At 38.9% G+C, this 21,685-nt stretch overlaps 1 protein-coding gene across 3 annotated transcripts in view; it reads left to right on the plus strand.

The window, feature by feature from the left end:
* The window catches only part of LOC126237441 (CDP-diacylglycerol--glycerol-3-phosphate 3-phosphatidyltransferase, mitochondrial), a 95,672-nt gene that overhangs the window by 19,949 nt on the left and 54,038 nt on the right, over positions 1 to 21,685 (plus strand). For all 3 annotated transcript variants that reach the window (XM_049947558.1, XM_049947559.1, XM_049947560.1), the window contains 2 exons: positions 8,322 to 8,444; positions 8,747 to 8,893. In XM_049947558.1, coding sequence (XP_049803515.1) covers positions 8,322 to 8,444; positions 8,747 to 8,893 — 270 coding nt within the window. The remainder of the gene's footprint in view (positions 1 to 8,321; positions 8,445 to 8,746; positions 8,894 to 21,685) is intronic.

Genomic DNA, 21,685 nt, shown 5'->3' on the forward strand with positions numbered 1-21,685 from the left:
GCCGCAGCGCGGGTAGTCAGTGCACTGTCTGTCTGCGACCTGGTGGCCGAGCAGGGCTCTTGCTGGGAGAAACGGGCTTGTCCCGGATTAGGGCAGAAACAGCCCACAGGTACCCTAAGAATTTGCTACCTGTTCTGCGGTGCTGTTCTGAGCAGTGCAGCCTGGGGTTTTATGCGAAAATCGTTTTCGTGCCCCTATCTTTCATTATTTATAAACGAAAGGTTATAAGTTTTGAGATAACATCAATGAATTGGTTGTCAAATTTCACAGTAATTAAGTAAGGTCATGGATACACCTCACACATCGCTGGAAACTGCACAGTGCCAAGCAGTTATTTCTGTACTCGTACCAAAAGAAGCCATTGTCGCAGCATTTCAAACAAAATTATGCCGTATTTCAAAAAGGCAGAAGAAAAATAACTGTTTTGTCAGATAAGTAATCCGAATGAAAGAGCTGTAGTACTGACCGTTCAAAAAAAAATAGCCTCACTAATGGACTTCATTTTCTACCTAGCTGGGTTATGTTTCATTGTTAGCAGTCACGACAGTGTTTCCAGAACGGCGTGAGGTACTCTGCTCAGAACGAACACTTGTATTAGTTTTGCATTGACATCGTGCACATTTTTCTGGTGACAAAGGGCATAACTCTGGCGTCCAAATTACGAACCCACCAGTTCATTTGAAGCGTATACAGTCTATTAAAGTCACTGTCATCGCATCACATGGGGATCTGCGGGCTGACAGGGTAATAAAACGGCATTTTTGCAGTTACGCAGTATAATTGATTATTATTCTGATGAACATAGCCTACTATGACTAAAAGTTGTAACATGATTACGTTCAGTTCATGTGTACAAATGAACAGAGTAGTTAATACCTGGATTTTCTGTTTTCCAATTGTCAGAAGTAAGTTGTTTACAAATCTGATATATTAGAATTAACGCATATAGCCTTCATAATTTTGAGAGTTTCTGTGTGTGACATCCTAAACGTGACATTCTAAACATGATCTTCAAAAGCTGTGTGTTCTAGGATAGGTTATTGAGATAGGATTGCGGGAAGTGGGACGCCAAACAATTGCATTTAGCACCATAATCTATCATTAATACCTGCACATTCATTTTTATTAAAATATCGATATTAAAAAGAAATATTGGGCTTATACCGCTAACTCCACCCACGCCCCCCTTGCAACATCATCACGCCCCCCAGGGGGGGGGGGGGGGGGGGGCGCCGCCCAGTTTGGGAACCCATGGAATAGAAGCTTTCGAAATGTGGTGCTACAGAAGAATGCTGAAGGTTAGATGGGTAGATCACATAACTAATGAGGAGGAATTGAATGGAATTGGGGAGAAGAGAAATTTGTGGCACAACTTGACTAGTGAAGGGATTGGTTGGTAGGACATGTTCTGAGGCATCAAGGGATCACCAGTTTAGTATTGGAGGGCAGCGTGGAGGGTAAAAATCATAGAGAGAGACCAAGAGATGAATACACTAAACAGATTCAGAAGGATGTAGGTTGCAGTAGGTACTGGGAGATGAAGCAGCTTGCACAAGATAGAGTAGCATGGAGAGCTGCATCAAACCAGTCCGGACTGAAGACCATAACGAACGGTGCTAAGACTCTGAAGAATTAAACAGAACATGTGAAACCACATCACGTCAGTGTCTAATCTCGTCCAGTCTAACTGAGCATAGGGGGACCTGCTGTGTTCAAGCAGTTGAATGTTTCATGCACATATCTTATCCAAGCACTTATAGCTAGCTTGAGTTTTCTGGTCTTTTCACTATTTGCACTGTGTTTGACTACATCAGAGTAGTTGAGATTTGGCAAAACTAAAGAGTGCACTAATTTTTCATTAATTTGAGATGGAAACAGCTTCTAAATTTTTGGATTGCATGTAGGCAGGAGAGAGATTCCAGCATGCTACAACTGTTTATTCTTACCAATTTAGATGCTTATCAAGATTATACCAAGGTGTTATACTGTTTTCTGAAGTGATAATTGGATGCCATTATGAAATGTTGGAGTAACTAATCTACAAAAAGTCCACTGATCAATTTTTGGTATGATACAATATGACCTGTGACTTTTTAGGATTTCTCTTAAGACTCAGGTTTTGTGCCCATCATGACACTGAACAAAAATTAGAAAACAAAAATTCATACCTGGTACAGCAGCAGTAATATTCTTAGTGCTGACACTTAGATACAACTGGATGTCATTACTATGGAAGTGGGAGTTACAAGAATGAAGCACAGATGAAATATAATTGGCAGTGCTCTTTCCCAAATTTCTTAAAATTTGCATATTAGACACAAATCAATCAGCAATACAAGCGTCCCCTGCTTGGCACCTCTAGTTGTGTCTTAAAATTGCCAGACTGCCATGTGATGTCATTGTGAATGCATTGGTGTCAACATTGTTATTTATTTCCTCTCTGTCTATGCATTTTGAAATTACCAGTTTGAAGTAACAAAGGATTTAAATTAAGATTTGTTTTAAGCTAAGCAAAACTGCAGCTGAAGCTCACCAGATGCTAAGGGATGCATGGAGGTTGGTGAGTGAGCTTTGAGTGAAACAAGAGCATCTGAGTGGTTTCAGTGATGTAAAGATGACCAGAAGTCTATGAACAATGACAAACACTTAGGCTGAACGTTGTCATGTGCAACTTCAGAAACGATTGCGAAAGTGCATGAAGTGATCCACAAGGACAGAAGGCTTATACTCCATGAGGAAACTGTTGGAATTTTATGTAGGACATTACAACACATTGTAGCTGAGGAATTGGATATGAGATGAATTGCAGTGACATGTGTTTTTTGTCTCTTGACCACCAACTGAGGAGACCATTGGGATCTGGTGCACACAGAACTGCAAACAACAGTTAGAGATGACCCAAAGTTCCTCTCTGGGGCCATAGCTGTCAAACCATGAGTGTATGGTTATGATCATAAACAAAATGGCAGTCTTTGCAGTGGAAGACACCATCCTCACCACTGAACGAAAATGCTTACCATGTGTGCAGCAGCATCAAGTCAACCACCCATAAAAAATTTGTTCCATATTGTCAGTCACAGGTAAGTTCTGTTATGTTTTGGGGAAGTTGAGAGAAGATGTTAGACTCAAACAGCCTGAGAGATTAGAAAACAAAAATTGATTGCTGCATCATGACAATGCATATGCACATACCTTGTTTTTTTATGCAATAGCTGCCAAGAACAACATGATATCTGTTCCCTACCACCCTACACATCTGATCTAGCCCCTTGAAATTTCGTTCTCTCCAAAATTAAAGTTCAAATGATCGTCCCTTGATCCCATAGATGAGAATCAAGCAGAATCACAATTAATTTTGAACACAATTCAACCATCAGACTTCCAGCACTCCTTCCGGCAATGGGAAAATTGCTGAAAGTATTGCATGCTCATGCGGGAAGCTACTTTGGAGGTGACAATGAAGACTGTTATGCAAAGTAAATTTTTTGATTCATACAGGAATTTTCTCATAAATTTTGGGTGCCGCCCTGTACTCTAGTGCAAATATGTTCAATAAGATCCAATCTAACATAGAGCTCTGATTCGGAATTCTGACCATTTCAAAGAAGATTAAAATGCATCTCACTACCTACTGCCATGACAAACTGAATACCTGTATTCAAGTATTGAACATACATGTAAGCTACGTGACAAGTAGTAGTGTATTGATAGCAGGCCTGGTGTTGCTGCAGATGTGGGTAATATAGGATTCATTTTCTTTGGAAAATGCTAATATAATTAAGCAGGTATTGTGTGTCCGATAGAATATAAACAGCAGCCATTTAGCATACATGAGAATGCAGCTGTTTTTCAAATTATCAGCTGTTCTTCTAATTTACTAGGTTATATTTAACAGTTTAAGGACAAATAGTATTTAACAGTATAGTAAAAACAAACAGTAGAAAGTCTATTATAGATTAACAGTAATATGCTAAGAATAGATTGCTACTAACTCTGGCATGTGGCCACTGTCTCTGGGCTATGGGTTCCGTGTGCGACTGCGTCTGTTGGGGTGGATGGCAGAGGTAAGAAGGCAACTTGGGGTGGAGAAGGGGAGGGTAGACTTGGAGGAATATCCTGTGGGAGTGTGCAGGGATGTGGTGGGGACAGGTTGGGGGTGAAAGGTGCAGGGTTGGAAGGCCATGCTGAGTGGAAGGGTGGTGGAAGATAGGAGAGGAGACAAGCAGAGAAGGAGAAAAGACTGCTGCTCCACCTACGCAGCTCCTACTTCAACACCACATACATCTTCACCCTGCCAGTGCACCTACTAGTCTTTTCCCACTTCTCTCCTCTCCCCTCTCCATTTCCTGCTCCCCCCCCCCCCCCCTTCTCCACTCCAGCCCTGTTCCCACAACGTCCCTGTATGCTTCCACAGGCAGCGTAGCATCTTCCGCCCACCTCTACCCCGCCCTTGCTCCCCCTCTCTGACCCATGCCTCCTCCTTACCCACATGACCCACACCAGCAGATTGCTGCATGTCATAGTTGCAGTCGGGCCCCTGCGCCTGCAGACAGTGGCCACGTGTGTGAGAATTATGCTTGTGTGAGTGTGTTTGTGTGTGTGTGTGTGTGTGTGTGTGTGTGTGTGTGTGTGTGTGTGTTTTCTACTTTGGAAGGCGGGCTTTGACCAAAAGCTTAAATGTGTTAACGATCTTTCTCACTGTACCTGTCTGCAACTCAACATCTTCTCTATATGGTGAGTACCAACCTATCCTTTTCATATTGTTGCTGAACAGTATAGTACTGTTTTGTTAAGTTTCTGTGCATTATGTGCCTTTGTTGGTGTATAACTCGACTCGTATAACATCCCTACATCCCTGAAGGTTCTCCTGTGATAGGATTTATGAATCTACAGATGAAGCTATTATTAGACATGTCATGTGATCGTATGATAAAGCTATCTCATTATGCATAGAAAAAAGTGTCATGTAGGACTGTTCTATTATAAAGAATTTCAGTTTTATACTCAACTGTATGTATAAACAATAATTTCATATGTAAGTAAAAGCTATAAAGAATATGAAAAAGCAGACGTTATGCCAGTGATCGAATCAGTGATTTAAAGCAGCTCATTTAAGAACTATTTTATTTAGTCATTGAATATAACATAACATTATTTTTTCCAATGACTGATTCCAACCAACCATTATTATCTTCTGACCTGAGAGAGTGTACATTACATTCTAACTTGCCACATGAAGTTCCTGAGCGAACTTCATCATCATTTTATGATATTCCACAGTACCAAATCTCTTGTCCTTATTTCTCCTGCAGTGTCCATCAGCTATTCCTGTTTAGGAGCTCATCAGTACATAGTGTCTACTGGCCATAGAAAGTTGTGCCAGATAAGGCCACTTGTGGTGCTGCCAATCCACTGTCTCTGAGGCAACAGAATTTCTTTTTGGTGTCTACTCTTCCAGGGACGTTGGTTCCACTGAACTCTTCCTGCCTTATGATGTGAGCCGCAATTAGTCTGACTCCTTTGTCAAGGCATGTCTGGCTTGGACAACCTTCTGCTAGCTACACTACTTGCTGCAATAGCCATTGACTTCATTGGATCATGCAAATCTTCCCATTTACCATTGAAAGCACCTTGGATAAGGTTGGGCTCTGTGGTAAAATGTGACTGCTTACAGTGCTGGAAGGAATCTCGCAGCTAGACTACATACTGAATGCAAAAATCAGAGACTATTTCAATGTGCGTAGAATTCTGTAAATGATTCACAAGTACCAGTCATTAACCAGAAGTTAGGTTTTAAACTGTTTCTTTCCCAATATTTTCTTAAAATTATAGGTTCAGTGATTGTAGGAAAAAAATGGCAGCTTACTTGGAAAAAATTACATTTGACCTTTTTTTTTTTCCTACATAAAATACTACCAACATGAAGCATCTTACTTATATTTTACATATTTTCTTCATCAGTATTACATCTGGTCAGCAGAACTAATTAACGTGTGAACATTATCTTGGCTTCAAACATTTTTCAGTGAAACAATTAATTTAATGCAAAATGTTCTTAAGAAATAAAAAAGTACATCAGCTAAGCAACATCCTGAAGTTCATCTTCTTGTCATCTTTGTCAGGTGAAATAGTGACCAGTTTACAAATGGTAGTGGGTGAACTTCAGTCAACAGTGGCACTAGCTCACTCCACATGAAAAAAGACAATAAAGCCCAGTCAACCTTTACAAAAAATATTTTAAAATTGTAGTGCATTATTACAGAATATGTATTATATTCGTAATGAGGCACTGAATTACATAATGTGACAAAATTTGACATCACCTTTGACTGAATGAGCAATAGGAGTATGGATGACAGTTTCAACAATTTTGTGACACTACAGTTTGACTACAAGGAGGTCCTGTTACAGGTGGTATGTGTTATAGTTGCACTGAACTGTAAATCAGGTCTCTCCACCACTTGTGCAGAGTTGTAAAATTAAGCATGGAATCCAAAAGATGGTCAAATTAAACAGTTTTACCTAATGGTATAAAAAGACGTGAAACATGCATAAAGTGCTCCAAATAATCCTTGCACATTAGCATCCATAGTCTTTATTTTAATTAGGTTAGATTGGTAAGGAAAATTATCAATAAAGGTCTTGAACTGTACTAAAAAGTACCTTTCTGGTGTAACCTTAGAGAGAGCAACTGTGCTTAAGAAGTGCTGTGTCTTTGTAATTTATCTGGCAAACCAGGAAAATGTGTTGCATAACTGTAGCGTCTCTAGCAGAGAGATACATAGGGCACTTCAGCAATAGTTTTTTTGAGAACTTCATGTTTATCATCCTACTTAAAATGGACAAAACTCCTTACCCATTCAATTTTTTTCCCTCTCAAAAATAATGGAAAACTGAGTTCTCTGAAAAGTAATTTGATTTGATCAATGCCCAGATATTAAGAAAACACTCCTATCTTAAGAATCAAAAGATTTTCTGTATAGTGTCTCATAGCACTTAGGCTTGTACGCCGAATGTTTTGCTTGAAAAATGAGAGAAGAGTAGTATTATCAATTCGCATGAGTATTAACAGGAAGATAATGCTAATTTAAAATAATATGCACTTGGGAAAAAAATATACCATGGCTCATGAGATGTACATAGCAACAATTTGCATAAAATTTGGGGTGAAGAAAAACAGATTCGTTCAGTTTGGACAAAGATTGAAGGAACTGATTTGAAAGGTAATTTATGATTATAATTAACAGAAAATATATTTCAGAAAACCATGTTCACTCTACTATGTTTTCACATATCTTCAGACTGCTGAGATTGTGTGTTTTTCCAAACGTTGGTGATATCCTAGTGATATTGAAAAACTGAGTGCATATGTCAACAAAACACAATGATTACGAATAATTACTTCTTATTACAACAGGAAAATCAGTTTAAATTCATTGAGCAGGGTAGACATATACATCGTTGGAGAACAGGAGACGGACTAAATAAAATTATATAATTTTCAGAATCCTTTTGTTAACGTTAATAAAATGCTATTAATGAGTTCGTGTGTGTGTGGGGGGGGGGGGGGGTGGAAGATTAATAACCATATGTCCGAGTAGATTAGGGAAAGCATGAGGTGCAAAAAAACAGAAAATAATTTCTTGGCATTTGCCTGAGTGAAAGTTTTAGCATTAATGAAGCCATTAAATTATAGCAGTGGAAAATCCAAAGGGAAATAACAATAACAAAATCGATATGAATTACAACAAAATGCTACACACCACATAGAGATGGTTTTAAGCAGCAGACAGGTACATCTCAAAGTAGGCACTTAGATAATAGCTTTCAGACATAGCCCTTTTCTTTATATGATGGAGGACTATATCTGAAAGCTAGTATTGAACAGTCTAGTGCCTGTCCCACTCAGCACCTCCTCTGTAGTGAGTAACTTTGTGTTGTAATCGAAATAATTACACTGGTTAGAGGAGGACATCCAATGAATGTATTGAATATATGTGATGAAAGGTAACCTTGGAAAGGATTCATTGTAATAAAGAAGTGACTTTACTTATTTTTAGGGCAAAACAAGAAAATATGGCACCAAATGTAATTATTGAGAATGAGGTTCATGTTATTAGCTGTCTTGACAACTCTTATTGATATGTAAAACTGGAGCACAGCTATGAATAATAAATGTGTATGACTTGTTCATTTGTGCTGCTTGAGTGTTGCCACTGATGAATTGTGGATTTTTTTGTATGTATAGTTACAAAGACTTAATTGTGCTGTGAAATTGGTTATTAACAACATGAACTTTCATAATTTAATTCATTTTGTAGGTCACTGTTATTACAGAACCAAGTAAATTTTATGAAACACTCTTAGAGAGGAGCAAAGCAGCCAAGAGGAGAATCACACTTGCATCTTTATACCTGGGCACAGGGACTCTGGAGAAAGAGCTGGTATGTGGAAAACTAAATAATTTAATCAAAATGGTAATTTTGGTTGATCTATGGCAACTGATTATTAACTCTCCCCCCTCCCTCTGTCTGTCTGAATACCATAAAAGAGCAACAATGCAGTTTCTGCCTATTGTTGTGAATAATAGCGTAGTGTAAACGCAGGTTTATGGAAAGTATTCTGATCTGATCTCTGTCCAGAAAATATTTGTGTAGGATCAAAATATTCAGTTATTTTCTAATTGACAATTTTGTGTTGTCTACCAATGGAACCCTTTCTTAAACAAACTTATGATTCATTACAGGTATCTGCAATTGCCAAGAATCTGGAGACTTCTTCAGGGAACTTAAAAGTGAAAGTATTGCTGGATTTTAGCCGAGGATCGAGGGGAAATTTCAATTCACGCCATATGCTCTTACCATTATTGGAGAAGCATAAGCAGTATTGTCAGGTAATTTGTTGGTTAACAAATTTGACAAATGTCTCTTAATTTAAACAGTTCAGAAAACTTGGAAAATATCTATACAGGTATGGGCAGAATTGTGTATGGTACCTTAGTGACTCACTCTTCAGTGTGAAGTCATCAGCAACTGGAGGCAGTTCGGGATGCTCCATTTTATTTCCATTAATTGTGATGGTTCTCATATTTTTTCTGATAATGCCTGTTTTATATTTTCTTGGGAAACAGTAGTAATGAATTATTATTCATGTCATATTTTATTTGAGCTGGAACCTACTTTACATTAATATTTAACAGTGGAGAATGCAGGATGGAATGTAACAATATTTTTTACATTAATATCCGTGTAGTGTTTACTTTCTCATTTTTGTCTGCTGACCAGTTCACTTTCTTGTTTTTGCCATCCAGCTTATCAAAAGAGGAGAAGTTTGCAGATATTCAGTAGTTCTTTGTTTACTGCAGTTGAAATGTGTGTAATTGTAAAATGAGCATAATTTGTGATAAATGTGACTTTGCGTAGCTTAGTCAGTATGGAAAGAATGCAAGAATTGTGTGGCAGAAATTACGTGACTTGGCTAGTGGGAAGGCTAATAAAGACTTAATGCTGGTCTCCCATGGACCTGCAGATTATGAAGTTGAAATAAGGTACAGATAAGGAATAAATGTTTGTATCCTCCAGAAAGAGTTGAAAATTGCGTTTTTAATTATATTGGATGGAAGATAAGGGGGTGATGAAAACTGACAAACGGTAACAAGTAAAAACTGAAAGGAGAAAAATACTGAAAGCCTAATTGAAATTCTAATTAGAAGTCTGTTTGATTTGTTACATGAGATAGAAAATGACAAACATTAAATATCTCTACAGCAAAGCAGGATGTGACGGACTAATAGGAAAAAGATTAAGAGTGGCGAGCACAAACTAGTATAAATTACTGTTGTAGTAACTCTTATTTCTTTAGTTTGGACTATTTTAGTAAATTACTTCTCTAGTAAGATACTCTTTCGGTAACTGTTGGAGAGCTCAATTTCTATTTACTTCTTTAGTTGTAACTAAAGATGTAATGCCTTTTTACTAAAGAAGTAAGCCATTTCTGTACACTGCTGGCACGTGTATCACATTCCCTCTCAGAAAATATTGATTGTCGGCAGACATTATTGCATCAGTAAAGGACTGAACTTTGCCCCAGCTCCACGTAAGTTACCTGTGGTTGAGATTATTAGTGGAGTGGAACAAGCAGTTCGTCATCTTCCGCAAGAAGCAGCGGATGACGTAAGGCTTGCTACTAGTGGAATTTTAGCTACATCCAAGCCGCCTAAGTCAAACATCAGCAGAGAGGAGAGACAAGGACTGATATTGTTGCAAAGATCTACTTGTTCTGCCTGCTGACAAGGGGAACACCATGGTAATCCTCAATGTTACATATTACCACAATAAAGGTGGATTGTTACTGGAGGATAGCACATATCGGATTCTCAGATGGGATCCCACATCAGCGCTCAGCAGGAAGACAAGGCAGCTACTAAAAAACTCTGGCCCCTCTGATGAACTGGTGAAGAACTTATGGCCGAGAGCACTTAGGCCACCAAGATTGTATGGTTTGCCAAAGGTTCATTATGAGAACGTCCCATTGAGACCGATTGTTAGTGCTATTGGCTCTCCTACGTACAGGCTTGCAAAACACTTAACTAAATTGTTGGCGCCTATAGTTGGTCACTGCCCACATCATATTAAGAATTCAAAAAGTTTGTTGATATCATAAAACGGATGAAGATAGGCCCAAATAATATCATGGTCAGCCTCGACGTGGCTTCCCTGTTCACCAAAGTACCTGCGGATGACACATTACAACTGTTGGCTGCTCATTTTTCCTCAGAAATTTTGAAGTTGTTCCGGCATACCTTGATGACCACTTACTTGTTATACAGGGGAAATTATTATGAAATGATGGATGGAACAGCCATGGGTTCGCCAAGATCACCAGCAATAGTGAATTTTTTCATGCAGGATTTTGAAGAACGAGCATTGAGCAGTGCTCACCTCCATCCATCTCGCTTCTACAGATGCGTTGACGACACTTTTTTAATCTGGCCACATGGAAGTGACACGCTGCAGCAGTTCGTCGAACATTTGAATGGTGTACATCCAAACATAAAATTTACAATGGAGGTAGAGAAGGAAGGGAAGTTACCTTTTTTAGATGTGTTGGTGGAGCAAAAACCGGATGGACGACTGGGCCATTCTGTGTACAGGAAGCCAACGCATACAGACTTATATCTGCATAGCCACAGCTTCCATCATCCGTCTCAGAAGAGAGCTATGCTGAATACTTTAGTACACAGAGCCAGGACTATTTCTGACAAGGACCACCTCGGTCCTGAGATTAACCATTTGACGACTGTTTTCAAGAGGAATGGTCATTCTGCCAGTGAAATTAAATCAGTTATGTCCAAGAAAGTAAGACACGATGCCGTCCATAAACAAGAAGAGGACCAACACATAGCGCAACTTCCATTTTGCGGTGCTACAACAAGCAAGATAGGCAGAGCCCTAAAGAGGCAAGGAATAAAACCAGTTTTCCGACCACCTAGGAAAATTAAGGAAGTGTTGAGACCGGTCAAAGATAGTCTCAGCTTAAGGGTGCCGGGAATTTATAGTATTCCTTGCGAATGCAGCAAAAATTACGTGGCCAGCCTGTAAGAACCGTGGGCAACTGTTGCATCGAGCACCAGTGCCACCTGAAATACAGGTATTTGGAAAAATCAGCGGTGGCTGACCATAGCCTGCTTAACAAGCATAAGATTTTATTTGAAGAAATGAGAGTAATAGCCCACGCATCGAATTACTGGGACTCTGTGATCCAGGAAGCAGTCGAATGGCTATGCACTTAGCAACACCTGGAAGAGTGCACTGGATAAAGAAAATCGCAGAGGAAAACTTCCTGCACTTTACCTCCTGATTCAAGGGATGGTGCTGCAAGCAATGCGTGATAGAAACTACATCTATGGAAGTAGAGGGCACCACTTCACTACGCACCATATCGCTGTTGCTATGACGTATTCCAGCCAATCAGAAGCCATCCTTTGCATATAAAAGTGGGAGCCTTGCTAGTTTATGACAGTCAGTTTTAGCCCTGATGATGACGACCATGGAGGTAGTGGTCGAAAGCTTTGAGTTTTATCCTGAATTGACACGGCATGTACACTGAGAGAGTTTTATTCATTATTGCATCACCTTTTGTGTAATTTATGTTCATTGCTATAATTTTAGAAACTAAAAAGGATTATGAAATTGAATTATTGAAATTGGAAAATCTAAATGCTATTGTACTAATTAATGATAAGATCTGTGTATTATGAAAAAGAAATGTGCTATTAACGGATGAATCCATTGTTAACCCCGCCATCTACAGCTACCAATGTCCATTGTTGGTTGGCAACACATGTTAATTTAAGTGCTGGTTTGAGATACGAGCTAGCAGCAACATGGAGGTAGCCAAGAAACATCCAAAAAACCTGCCAGAAAACAAAAAAGAGCATTTTGCTGAAATGAAAAAGTACATAAATAAATCTAAAAAGCATGATGTCAACATGCTAAAAAAGGAAAAAGTATGCTTGGGAAAAAAATACATGTTGAATACAACACAGAAGCTCTTACATAAAGATCACAAGAGCAGCTTAAAGTAATTTGGAAGGACATGAAAGTGAAAGCAAAGAAAATGAAAGTGAAATATAATTGAGAAAAATTTCAAAATGGCGGTGGAGTAGGTGAGACAAAGATAAACAATGTAAGCCAAATGGTTGTGATATGTTCCCACAAATTTTCGGGGGGATATCTGAAGTTAATGACAATGACACATCAGAAGATAATGTGATACTTTCAAACAACTTCAATGATGATAACTGCTCTGAAGGTAGAAATGAAACTGCTGAAGGTGGAACTTTATCGGCCTGCATTCTTTGGTGGGAGCTTATCAGAAGATGCGCCCAGCAAAAGAGGAAGAGAACATACAGTTGTAGTGAAGAACTGAGAGTTGTTGAAAAAAGCAGATGAGCTTCATCCCTTAAAAATGTGTTTAATATGAGAGGAATACAATGCAGAAATGTTATTAATAGAAAGACAAAGAGAAATCATGGAAGAAGATCATAAAGTTAAAATGGAAATTATGAATAAGTTCAAGACGTAATTGAGCAAACTTCAGGTTCCAGATCTTCAGCCAATGTGCTTGAGAAATTCAGGTTTTTGTGAATGAATAAGAAAATATTCATATGTATATTTCCGTAATATTTTTTTCTAATGGTTAATGTGTTCTTGTTTCTTGTGTGGCATAATACATGGTAACACAGAATAATGGGAATGTTTGAAATTAATAGTGGTGGCCATGGGCAGGGGGCAGCACTGCGGATTCGTGACAGTTAGCGAGTAAACAGTCCACCATTTCAGTAATCGTGGATCAGTGGAACAGACAACAGTGTGCGTTAGCCATAAAAATGTTTTATAAAAACAGTGATAGTTTGGTAGCAGTGCAGAGGGAGTTTTGATGTTTTTATAATTTAGGACCTCATGATGCCATTCCATTGAAATGCATGATAAAATGTTGGATTAATAACTTTGAAGAGACTGGCTCTGCCCTCAAGAAGAAACCAACAGGACGACCAAGAAGAGTGTTCTCCAGCGAACATTGATGTTGTATGCGAGTCTGTCTTACGCAGTCCACGGCATTCAATTCATAAGCAACCAGCAGTGGTTGGAATGTCCTGGGAAAGTGTTCACAGAATTCTTCATCTTGATTTGAAATTTCATCCGTACAAACTACAGATGGTGCAACAATTGAAGGACAATGATTACTGGTCACGATTAGGATTCTGGCAACAAATAATGACAAAAATGAACAATGTTGATGAATCTCTAAACAAGATATGGATGTCAGATGAGGCACATTTTCATCTCACAGGTTATGTGAATAAACAGAACTACCGTTACTGGGCAGACATGAATCCTAATGACTTTTATGAGCACCCTTTATGTGCTAATTGACAGTATGGTGTGGTGTTTCATCACATGGGATTATCGAACCATATTTTTCCACAAATGAACACGAAACACAATAACTGTCAATGCTGATTGTTACGCGGAGATGTTACGAACTTTTGTTACACCTGTATTGAACAACTTTCCAAACGTTCAAGAAGCCTGGTTACAACACGATGGAGCGACATCACACATTGCAAGGCAATCAATGGCACATGTGCGAGAATTGTTTGGCAAGTGTGTGATCTCACTATTTGGTAACATTACCTGTGCCTCCTAGATCACCAGATTTATACATTTGTCATTTTTTTTCTTGTGGGGCTACCTCAAGAGCAAAGTCTACATGACTCGACCAAGAACCCTGGATGAGATAAAACCGAGAATTCGGGATGCAATTCACACTATCTCAGCTGAGATGTTGCAGCGGTCAATGAGGAATCTCAACAACAGATTTCACAAATGCATTCTTACAGGACGACACCATCAAAAGGATGTAATTTTAAAAAATGATAAATGCCATCAATGTTTTGTAAATGGCAAAGTTGTAAGGTTTCAATTACTATGAATGAAATTTCTTTCCTTCATCACTTGTAGTGTTATTGGATTGTGGATATTTTTTTTTTGGCGTCACCCTGTATTTGAGTTTATCAATTCAGCATCAGTACTAAGTTTTGTTAATACCACATTCTAATATTTATCTGAATTTGCAATATTACAAAAGAAGTCTTTTTAGAAATTATCAAAACATTATATGACTTTGTATACTTAATTAAGAAATAAAATGAGAATGGTAATCCCCTAGCAAAAAGAAAAAAAGAAAGGAAAAAAAGAACATAACTATAAAATTACACATAAATCAAATGAATCACTTTTCACTGCAGCAGTGACAATCTGGTGACTTATTTATTCATTTAAGAGGGAAAAGTCTTTACACTAACATCTAATTTTACTAGAAAACTTTGTACAACTTTAATTAAATACAATAGACGTTTTGACAGCTTGGCCTGCAGTAGCTGCTTCTGGCTGAAATGCATATTGTTCGATGTCATTCACCTCCACAGCATCAGGGTCAAACACATCTCTAACTTATATTCCAAAGTTGTGTAGAACTGCAGCAACCACAGCAACACTTGTTTGGTTTAAATCACATTGTTTTAGTGAGAATTTGGAAGTGTTTCTTCCAGACATCAAGTGCTCACTCTAGTACACATCTGGTAGCAATATGGGCTCTATTGTAGCACTGTTTGGCTCCTGTGTGGACTCAGAACACAGGTGTCATAAGATATTTGGAGAGAGCATATCCACTGTCTCCAACAAGCAACCCATCATATTGTCCATTTTCAAATTCTGCAGCCACTCTACTATTGTCCCAAATGCATGCATCATGCATGGAACCCGGCCACCATATTACCACGTTTAGCATCTCCATATTGGCGTCACAGATGATTTGTGTATTGATAAAAAAGAAATTCTTGTGATTTCTGTATAGTTTTGCTTGTGCTCCAGAAGGATATGGGTATATTTACACAGTTGATTGCCCCTTTGACATTTGGGAATCCACCAGTTCAATAGAATTCCCTTTTGTTCTTTGATATATTTTCTTGGCTCTGTGGCATGAACACATACGGTGGTTTTAAGGCAGTTAAACTGTTTTATCGCACTGCTGAAAGTTCTTCTAGCAATAGTACGATGGATATTAGTGAGATCTCCTGCTACGATTTGATAAGTAACTGTGCAGAAGATTCACAGTCCGTAAAGAAGTTGCACCCTAGGAGACAAAGCACAGTTCCTGTCAGAATTATGCTGTAGTAAGGGTGCCAGCATATGAAGCAGCAACTCGAAAGATCCCTTACAAAACGCTAACTGCTCTTTGAAATCACTGTTACTATACATCACAAATGTGTTTCTTCTCTCCATTACAACCGTCATTTTTGGGATGTTCACCTCTTCCTCCATCTCCATATATTCTTCGTAGCCCAGGTAATCCATAGAATTTGACACTTAAACCACAGATCTCAAAGATTGGGCCTTACCCTCTGACTTTACTCGTACTATTTGTAGGAGTAAATTTTGGCCTTGTTTCCTCCTTAAGTTACTAACGTAGTAGCATACTCTTCACTGGTGCTCTACACCAGTAATGGAATAAATAAATTTACTTCAGAAACAAATGAAAAATTTACTCCTTGAGTAATTTACTTCTTTACTTCAGTACTATCGACTGGAAGTCGCTGATTTCCTTCTCTCTTAGTAACTTACTATTTTAGTTCTCTTACTCCTGGTTGGTGCTCACCACCCTAAGTTTAGGTTGAAAGCAAAATGAGTACAAAGTAAGTTACTAGGCAGCAGTCACTGGAGGGATGGTGTTCAGATGCTGAAAGAAAATTCAGATGTAAGATGTCAAGTCCCAAGTATCATGAAATCAAGTTAAATAGATCATAAGGGCCTTGTACAAAGATTTTGATGAAAACGATCAGTTTCGCATGCTAGAAGGAATGGGAAGTAGCCAATCTAATGGTTTAGGCTGTAGCAGGATTTTGATGAAAAAGATCAGTTTCACATGTTAGAAGGAGTGGAAAGTAGCCAATCTAATGGTTTAGGCTGTAGCAGTAAATATTGCCTGGAACTAAAAGGAGCAGCAACAGCACACACATGTATGGGACTTGCATAGATTTTGCAGTGCTGTAACAGCTGTCACCCATGTAAACAAAGAATTTAGTGGGTTGGGTTGCTTTTGACTGCAGCAAAGTGCTATGTCTGTTGCAGAAATTGGGAAATGAGGATATAGTAATGATGGCCTGTTCCTGAATTGAGGGGAAGTATGAGGGATGGGTTGGGGTGTAGATGGACTATCTGATCTTACAGGGAGTCAGAAGGATACCACAAGCCGACAAAGCAAAATCCTTGTGATTACTGGAGTCAGAGGGGTATGTATTTTAGGTTAAACAGATTACAGAAATGCAGTCGTGAAAGAAAAGAAATAAGAACAGGCCCCCAAATTATTCCACATTCAGAAAAGTAAAGATACTTTGTTTGATACACATTGGGTGGCTGAAATACATGGCAGAAGTATTTCTTTATGTTAGAATGACTTACAGAATTCAGAGAAGATATACAGGGTGGTCCATTGATCTTGACTGGGCCAAATATCTCACAAAATAAGCATCAAACGAGAAAACTACAAAGAACGAAACTTGTCTAGCTTGAACGGGGAAACCAGATGGCGCTATGGTTGGCACTCTAGATGGCGATGCCATAGGTCAAACGGATATCAACTGTGTTTTTTTAAATAGGAATCCCCATGTCTTATTACATATTCATGTAGTACGTAAAGAAATATGAATGTTTTAGTTGGACCACTTTTTTCACTTTGTGATAGATGGTGCTGTAATAGTCACAAACGTATGGCTCACGATTTTAGACAAACAGTTGGTAACAGGTAGATTTTATAAATTAAAATACAGAACGTAGGGACGTTTGAACATTTTATTTCGGTTGTTCCAATGTGGTATATGTACCATCAAACGGGATCATTTCGGACGGTATTGTCGTTATTTTGATTGCAACTTTCATATATATTGTTAGATTAAATAGATTGGTATGGAAGTGGTAGGGTATATGTGTAACGAATAAAATATCCCAGAACCAGAAAGTGTATGTGTAGGTATATTTATCTGTGGCAGTTAAATAAAGTGTCCAAAGTCGCCCCATGGATTGGAGTGATTTCGGACACGTGTTCCTTAAATCTCTGTCCGAAGTTACAGTATATAGAGGGAGAATTCGGACAGTTACTGCCTTTTTTTTTTTTTAATTCTACATGCTTTTTATTTTATTTTGGTGACATTTTACACATTTTAAGGTAGCCTTTTGTTACAAATAAATGATACGGAATGATATAATGAATTTTATATATTACAGATAAGTTCTGCAAGAGCTCGTTTAATATTTTTGCCCAAGTGAACGGAAAGATCTTCTGACTGTCGTTTGAGGAATAAATGCACCCAATCTTCTCCTGGCAAATTATTACAAAATTTCTTCTCTTTTTAGCTAGATTTATCAAGGTAGGCTTTACTAAGTATCTAATATCCAATGTATTGAAGGGAAATCCCCAATGTGCAGCCCTCAAAATACCTTGCTTCAACATTTCTTCTTCTTCTTCTTCTTCTTCTTTATTTAGCACTGGCTGTCCTCCATTTTTTTTTTAATGTGCTTTCTGCACTTTATTTTGTAAGGTTGATTTAGGTATACCATACAAATCTCACACTTTCCTGTATGATAATTTACCACTCTGAATATCATGAACAGCTGTATCTGAAAGTTCCGGGTCATAATTACTCTGTACTGTAGCACCTCTCCTGCTCTTATATGTTCTTGGCATTGTCTGAAATCACGCCACACAATACACAGTTTTATAAAAATCGTCGTTATTTTATAACCTTGAACAAGAAACTCGACAAACTTGTACAGAAATTGTCTCAAAGCTGTTAGCTACTGAGCGCATTGACAATTACGGTTACAAGAACTTCCCACTTGGCGCAACAATAGAAAGTTTCCACTTTACGATAGTGCATGGATTTTTAACACTGAGACTGTTCGTCAATTATTCACCTCGGGGAAACAATTGATGCAAAATAAAAGTTGTGGAAAGTGATAAATTCAATCTTGCACTTAAAATAACTGGTGCACATACGTTAAAATAAGTAAATATTTGTTTCTATGCAGTGGCAAAGAGCAAATAAGCCATACTGTCCAAATTCGCCCCGGTGTTCCAAATCATCCCGTTTGACGGTACCTTTGTGAACTTATCATTTCTGAGAACACATGCTGTTACAGCGTGATTACCTGTAAATACCACATTAATGCAATAAATGATCAAAATGATGTCCGTCAACCTCAATGCATTTGGCAATACGTGTAACGACATTTCTCTCAACAGCGAGTAGTTCGCCTTCCGTAATGTTCGCACATACATTGACAATGCGCTGACGCATCTTGTCAGGCGTTGTCAGTGGATCACAATAGCAAATATCCTTCAACTTTCCCCACAGAAAGAAATCTGGGGACATCAGATCCAGTGAACGTGCGGGCCATGGTATGGTGCTTCGACGACCAATCCACCTGTCATGAAATACGCTATTCAATACCGCTTCAACCACACATGAGGTATGTGCTGGACATCCATCATGTTGGAAGTACATCACCATTCTGTAATGCAGTGAAACATCTTGTAGTAACATCGGTAGAACATTATGTAGGAAATCACATTGCACCATTTAGATTGCCATCGATAAATGGGGGCCAATTATCCTTCCTCCCATAATGCGGCACCATACATTAACCCGCCAGGGTTGCTGATGTTCCACTTGTCGCAGCCATCGTGGATTTTCCATTGCCCAATAGTGCATATTATGCCGGTTTACATTACCGCTGTTGGTGAATGACGCTTTGTCGCTAAATAGAATGCATGCAAAAAATCTGTCATCGGCCCGTAATTTCTCTTGTGCCCAGTGGCAGAACTGTACACGACGTTCAAAGTCATCGCCATGCCATTCCTGGTGCATAGAAATATGTTACGGGTGCAATATGTTGCTGTAGCATTCTCAACACCGATGTTTTTGAGATTCGCGATCCTCATGCAGTTTGTCTGCTACATATGTGCAGATTAGCCACGACAGCAGCTAAAACACCTACTTGGGCATCATCATATATTGCAGGTCATGGTTGACGTTTCACATGTGACTGAACACTTCCTGTTTCCTTAAGTAACGTAACTATCCTGCGAATGATCCGGCCACGTGGATGATGTCGTCCAGGATACTGAGCAGCATACATAGCACAGGCCCGTTGGGCATTTTGATCACAATAGCCTTACATCAACATGATATCGACCTTTTCCACAATTTGTAAAAGGTCCATTTTAACATGTGTAAATGTATCACGAAGCAAATACCGTCCGCACTGGCAGATTTATACGTGATACCACTTAGTTACAAGTTTGTGACTATTACAGCGCCATCTATCACAAAGCAAAAAAAGAGGTCCAACTGAAACATTCATATTTCTTTATGTACTACACGAATATGTAATAAAAATGGGGGTTCCTATTTAAAGAAACACAGTTTATATCCGTTTGCCCTATGGCAGCGCCATCTAGCGGGCCAACCATAGCGCCATCTGGTTTCCCCCTTCAAACTAGATGAGTTTTGTTCTTTGTAGTTTTTTCGTTTGATGCTTATTTCATGAGATATTTGGCCCGGTCACTATCAATGGGCCACCCCGTATATTCTATACGTGTCTAAACACCATGCGCGCACAAGGATATAGTATAGATGGAAGTGATTACAGGCTAACATTATCTCCATGCAAAGTCAGTATGAGAAAAGGAGTTGCTATATATGTGTCAAAAATATTGAAACAACTGGTTGTGTGTTGATCACTTTTATGACTGATATTAGAGGTAAGAAAACATTTGAATGTAACGAGTGGCTATAATTAAACTGTCCCTATTTAACACACTATAACACGGAAAATAATTACTGTACAAGGACCAAACTGGATGGCATTAATGTCAGGGGCATGGAGGAGAGAAATAATGCAGAATCAGTTCAGTTGAAACACTTTTAATGTGATTCTGTGGTACATCATAGGATTACTTACCGTTACCATTACTGCTACAAAAGGGGCTCAATATGTCTCCCATCAGTGTCCAGAAGAGTCTGAATGTGAAGGATTGCATTCTGTACAGCAGAACGAAGCATGCTCATAGGTATGCTGACTACCTTTCTTGATATGCTGTGCATCAGATCAGCACGTCTCTGAATGTTCCCGTGGTAAACCCTGTCCTTCAGGCAGTCTCACAACCAGAACTCAGAGGGAGAGAGATCAAGTGATCATGCCAGTCAAGCATTTGGAAACGATCATCTGATAATGCAGTTGTTTCCAAATGTGTTTCAGAGAAGCAGGTTAACTTAAAGAGTGATGTGCGGTGGGGCTGGTGAAGCATATCGCAGTGACGCTGACCAGTCACTCTGCACGTCTTTTGTCCTTGAGATCTAACCTGTTCAAAAAAGAAAGGGTCACTGATAAACATAGCCACGAATCCATACCATACGGTGACACATTCATCGTATAGAGGAGCTTTATGCACAGTGACTGTAGGTGAAGATCCCTAAACTTAGCAATTTTGTGTGTTTACCTGTCGGAGAAAAATGAGCTTTGTCTGTCCATAGGATGGTCCAGAGCCAGCCCTCATCAACTTCAATCCTTACGAGAAAGTGGAGAGCGAACTTAACACATCATTATGTGTCCTGTGGTGCAAACTGCTGTATGTTATGGATCTCGCATGGATACCATCTGAGAATGGTTCGAAGCACCTTCCGTACAGTGTTCGAGGATGTTAAACTGTCATGACACGGTATGCGCACTGCCTGATGATTGGAAATTGTATATATTGTTGTCTGCCATAGCAACAGCGATTTCGTCAACCATCTATGGTGCTAGTGGTTGTTAGCGTCTTCCTGGAGTGACACTCAGTTCTTCAATTCATTCGAACTACTTTGTTATGCTCCATGCAGAAGGTGGAGAAAAAGGACCCTTCGGTAACCCTTCCAGCTGGTGATATTCAGCTGCAGCAATGCTGTTGTTTTGATAATAGAGCTTCACTAATAATGCCCTGAGTCTTTTGTCCAAGTTCGTGTTGACATGTCAACAAGAACACTGCGACTGGTCACGTGTGTGAGACTATGAATAACGATGAC

This window comes from Schistocerca nitens, chromosome 2, assembly GCF_023898315.1.
Source record: "Schistocerca nitens isolate TAMUIC-IGC-003100 chromosome 2, iqSchNite1.1, whole genome shotgun sequence".
Classification (NCBI taxonomy): Eukaryota; Metazoa; Arthropoda; class Insecta; order Orthoptera; family Acrididae; genus Schistocerca; species Schistocerca nitens.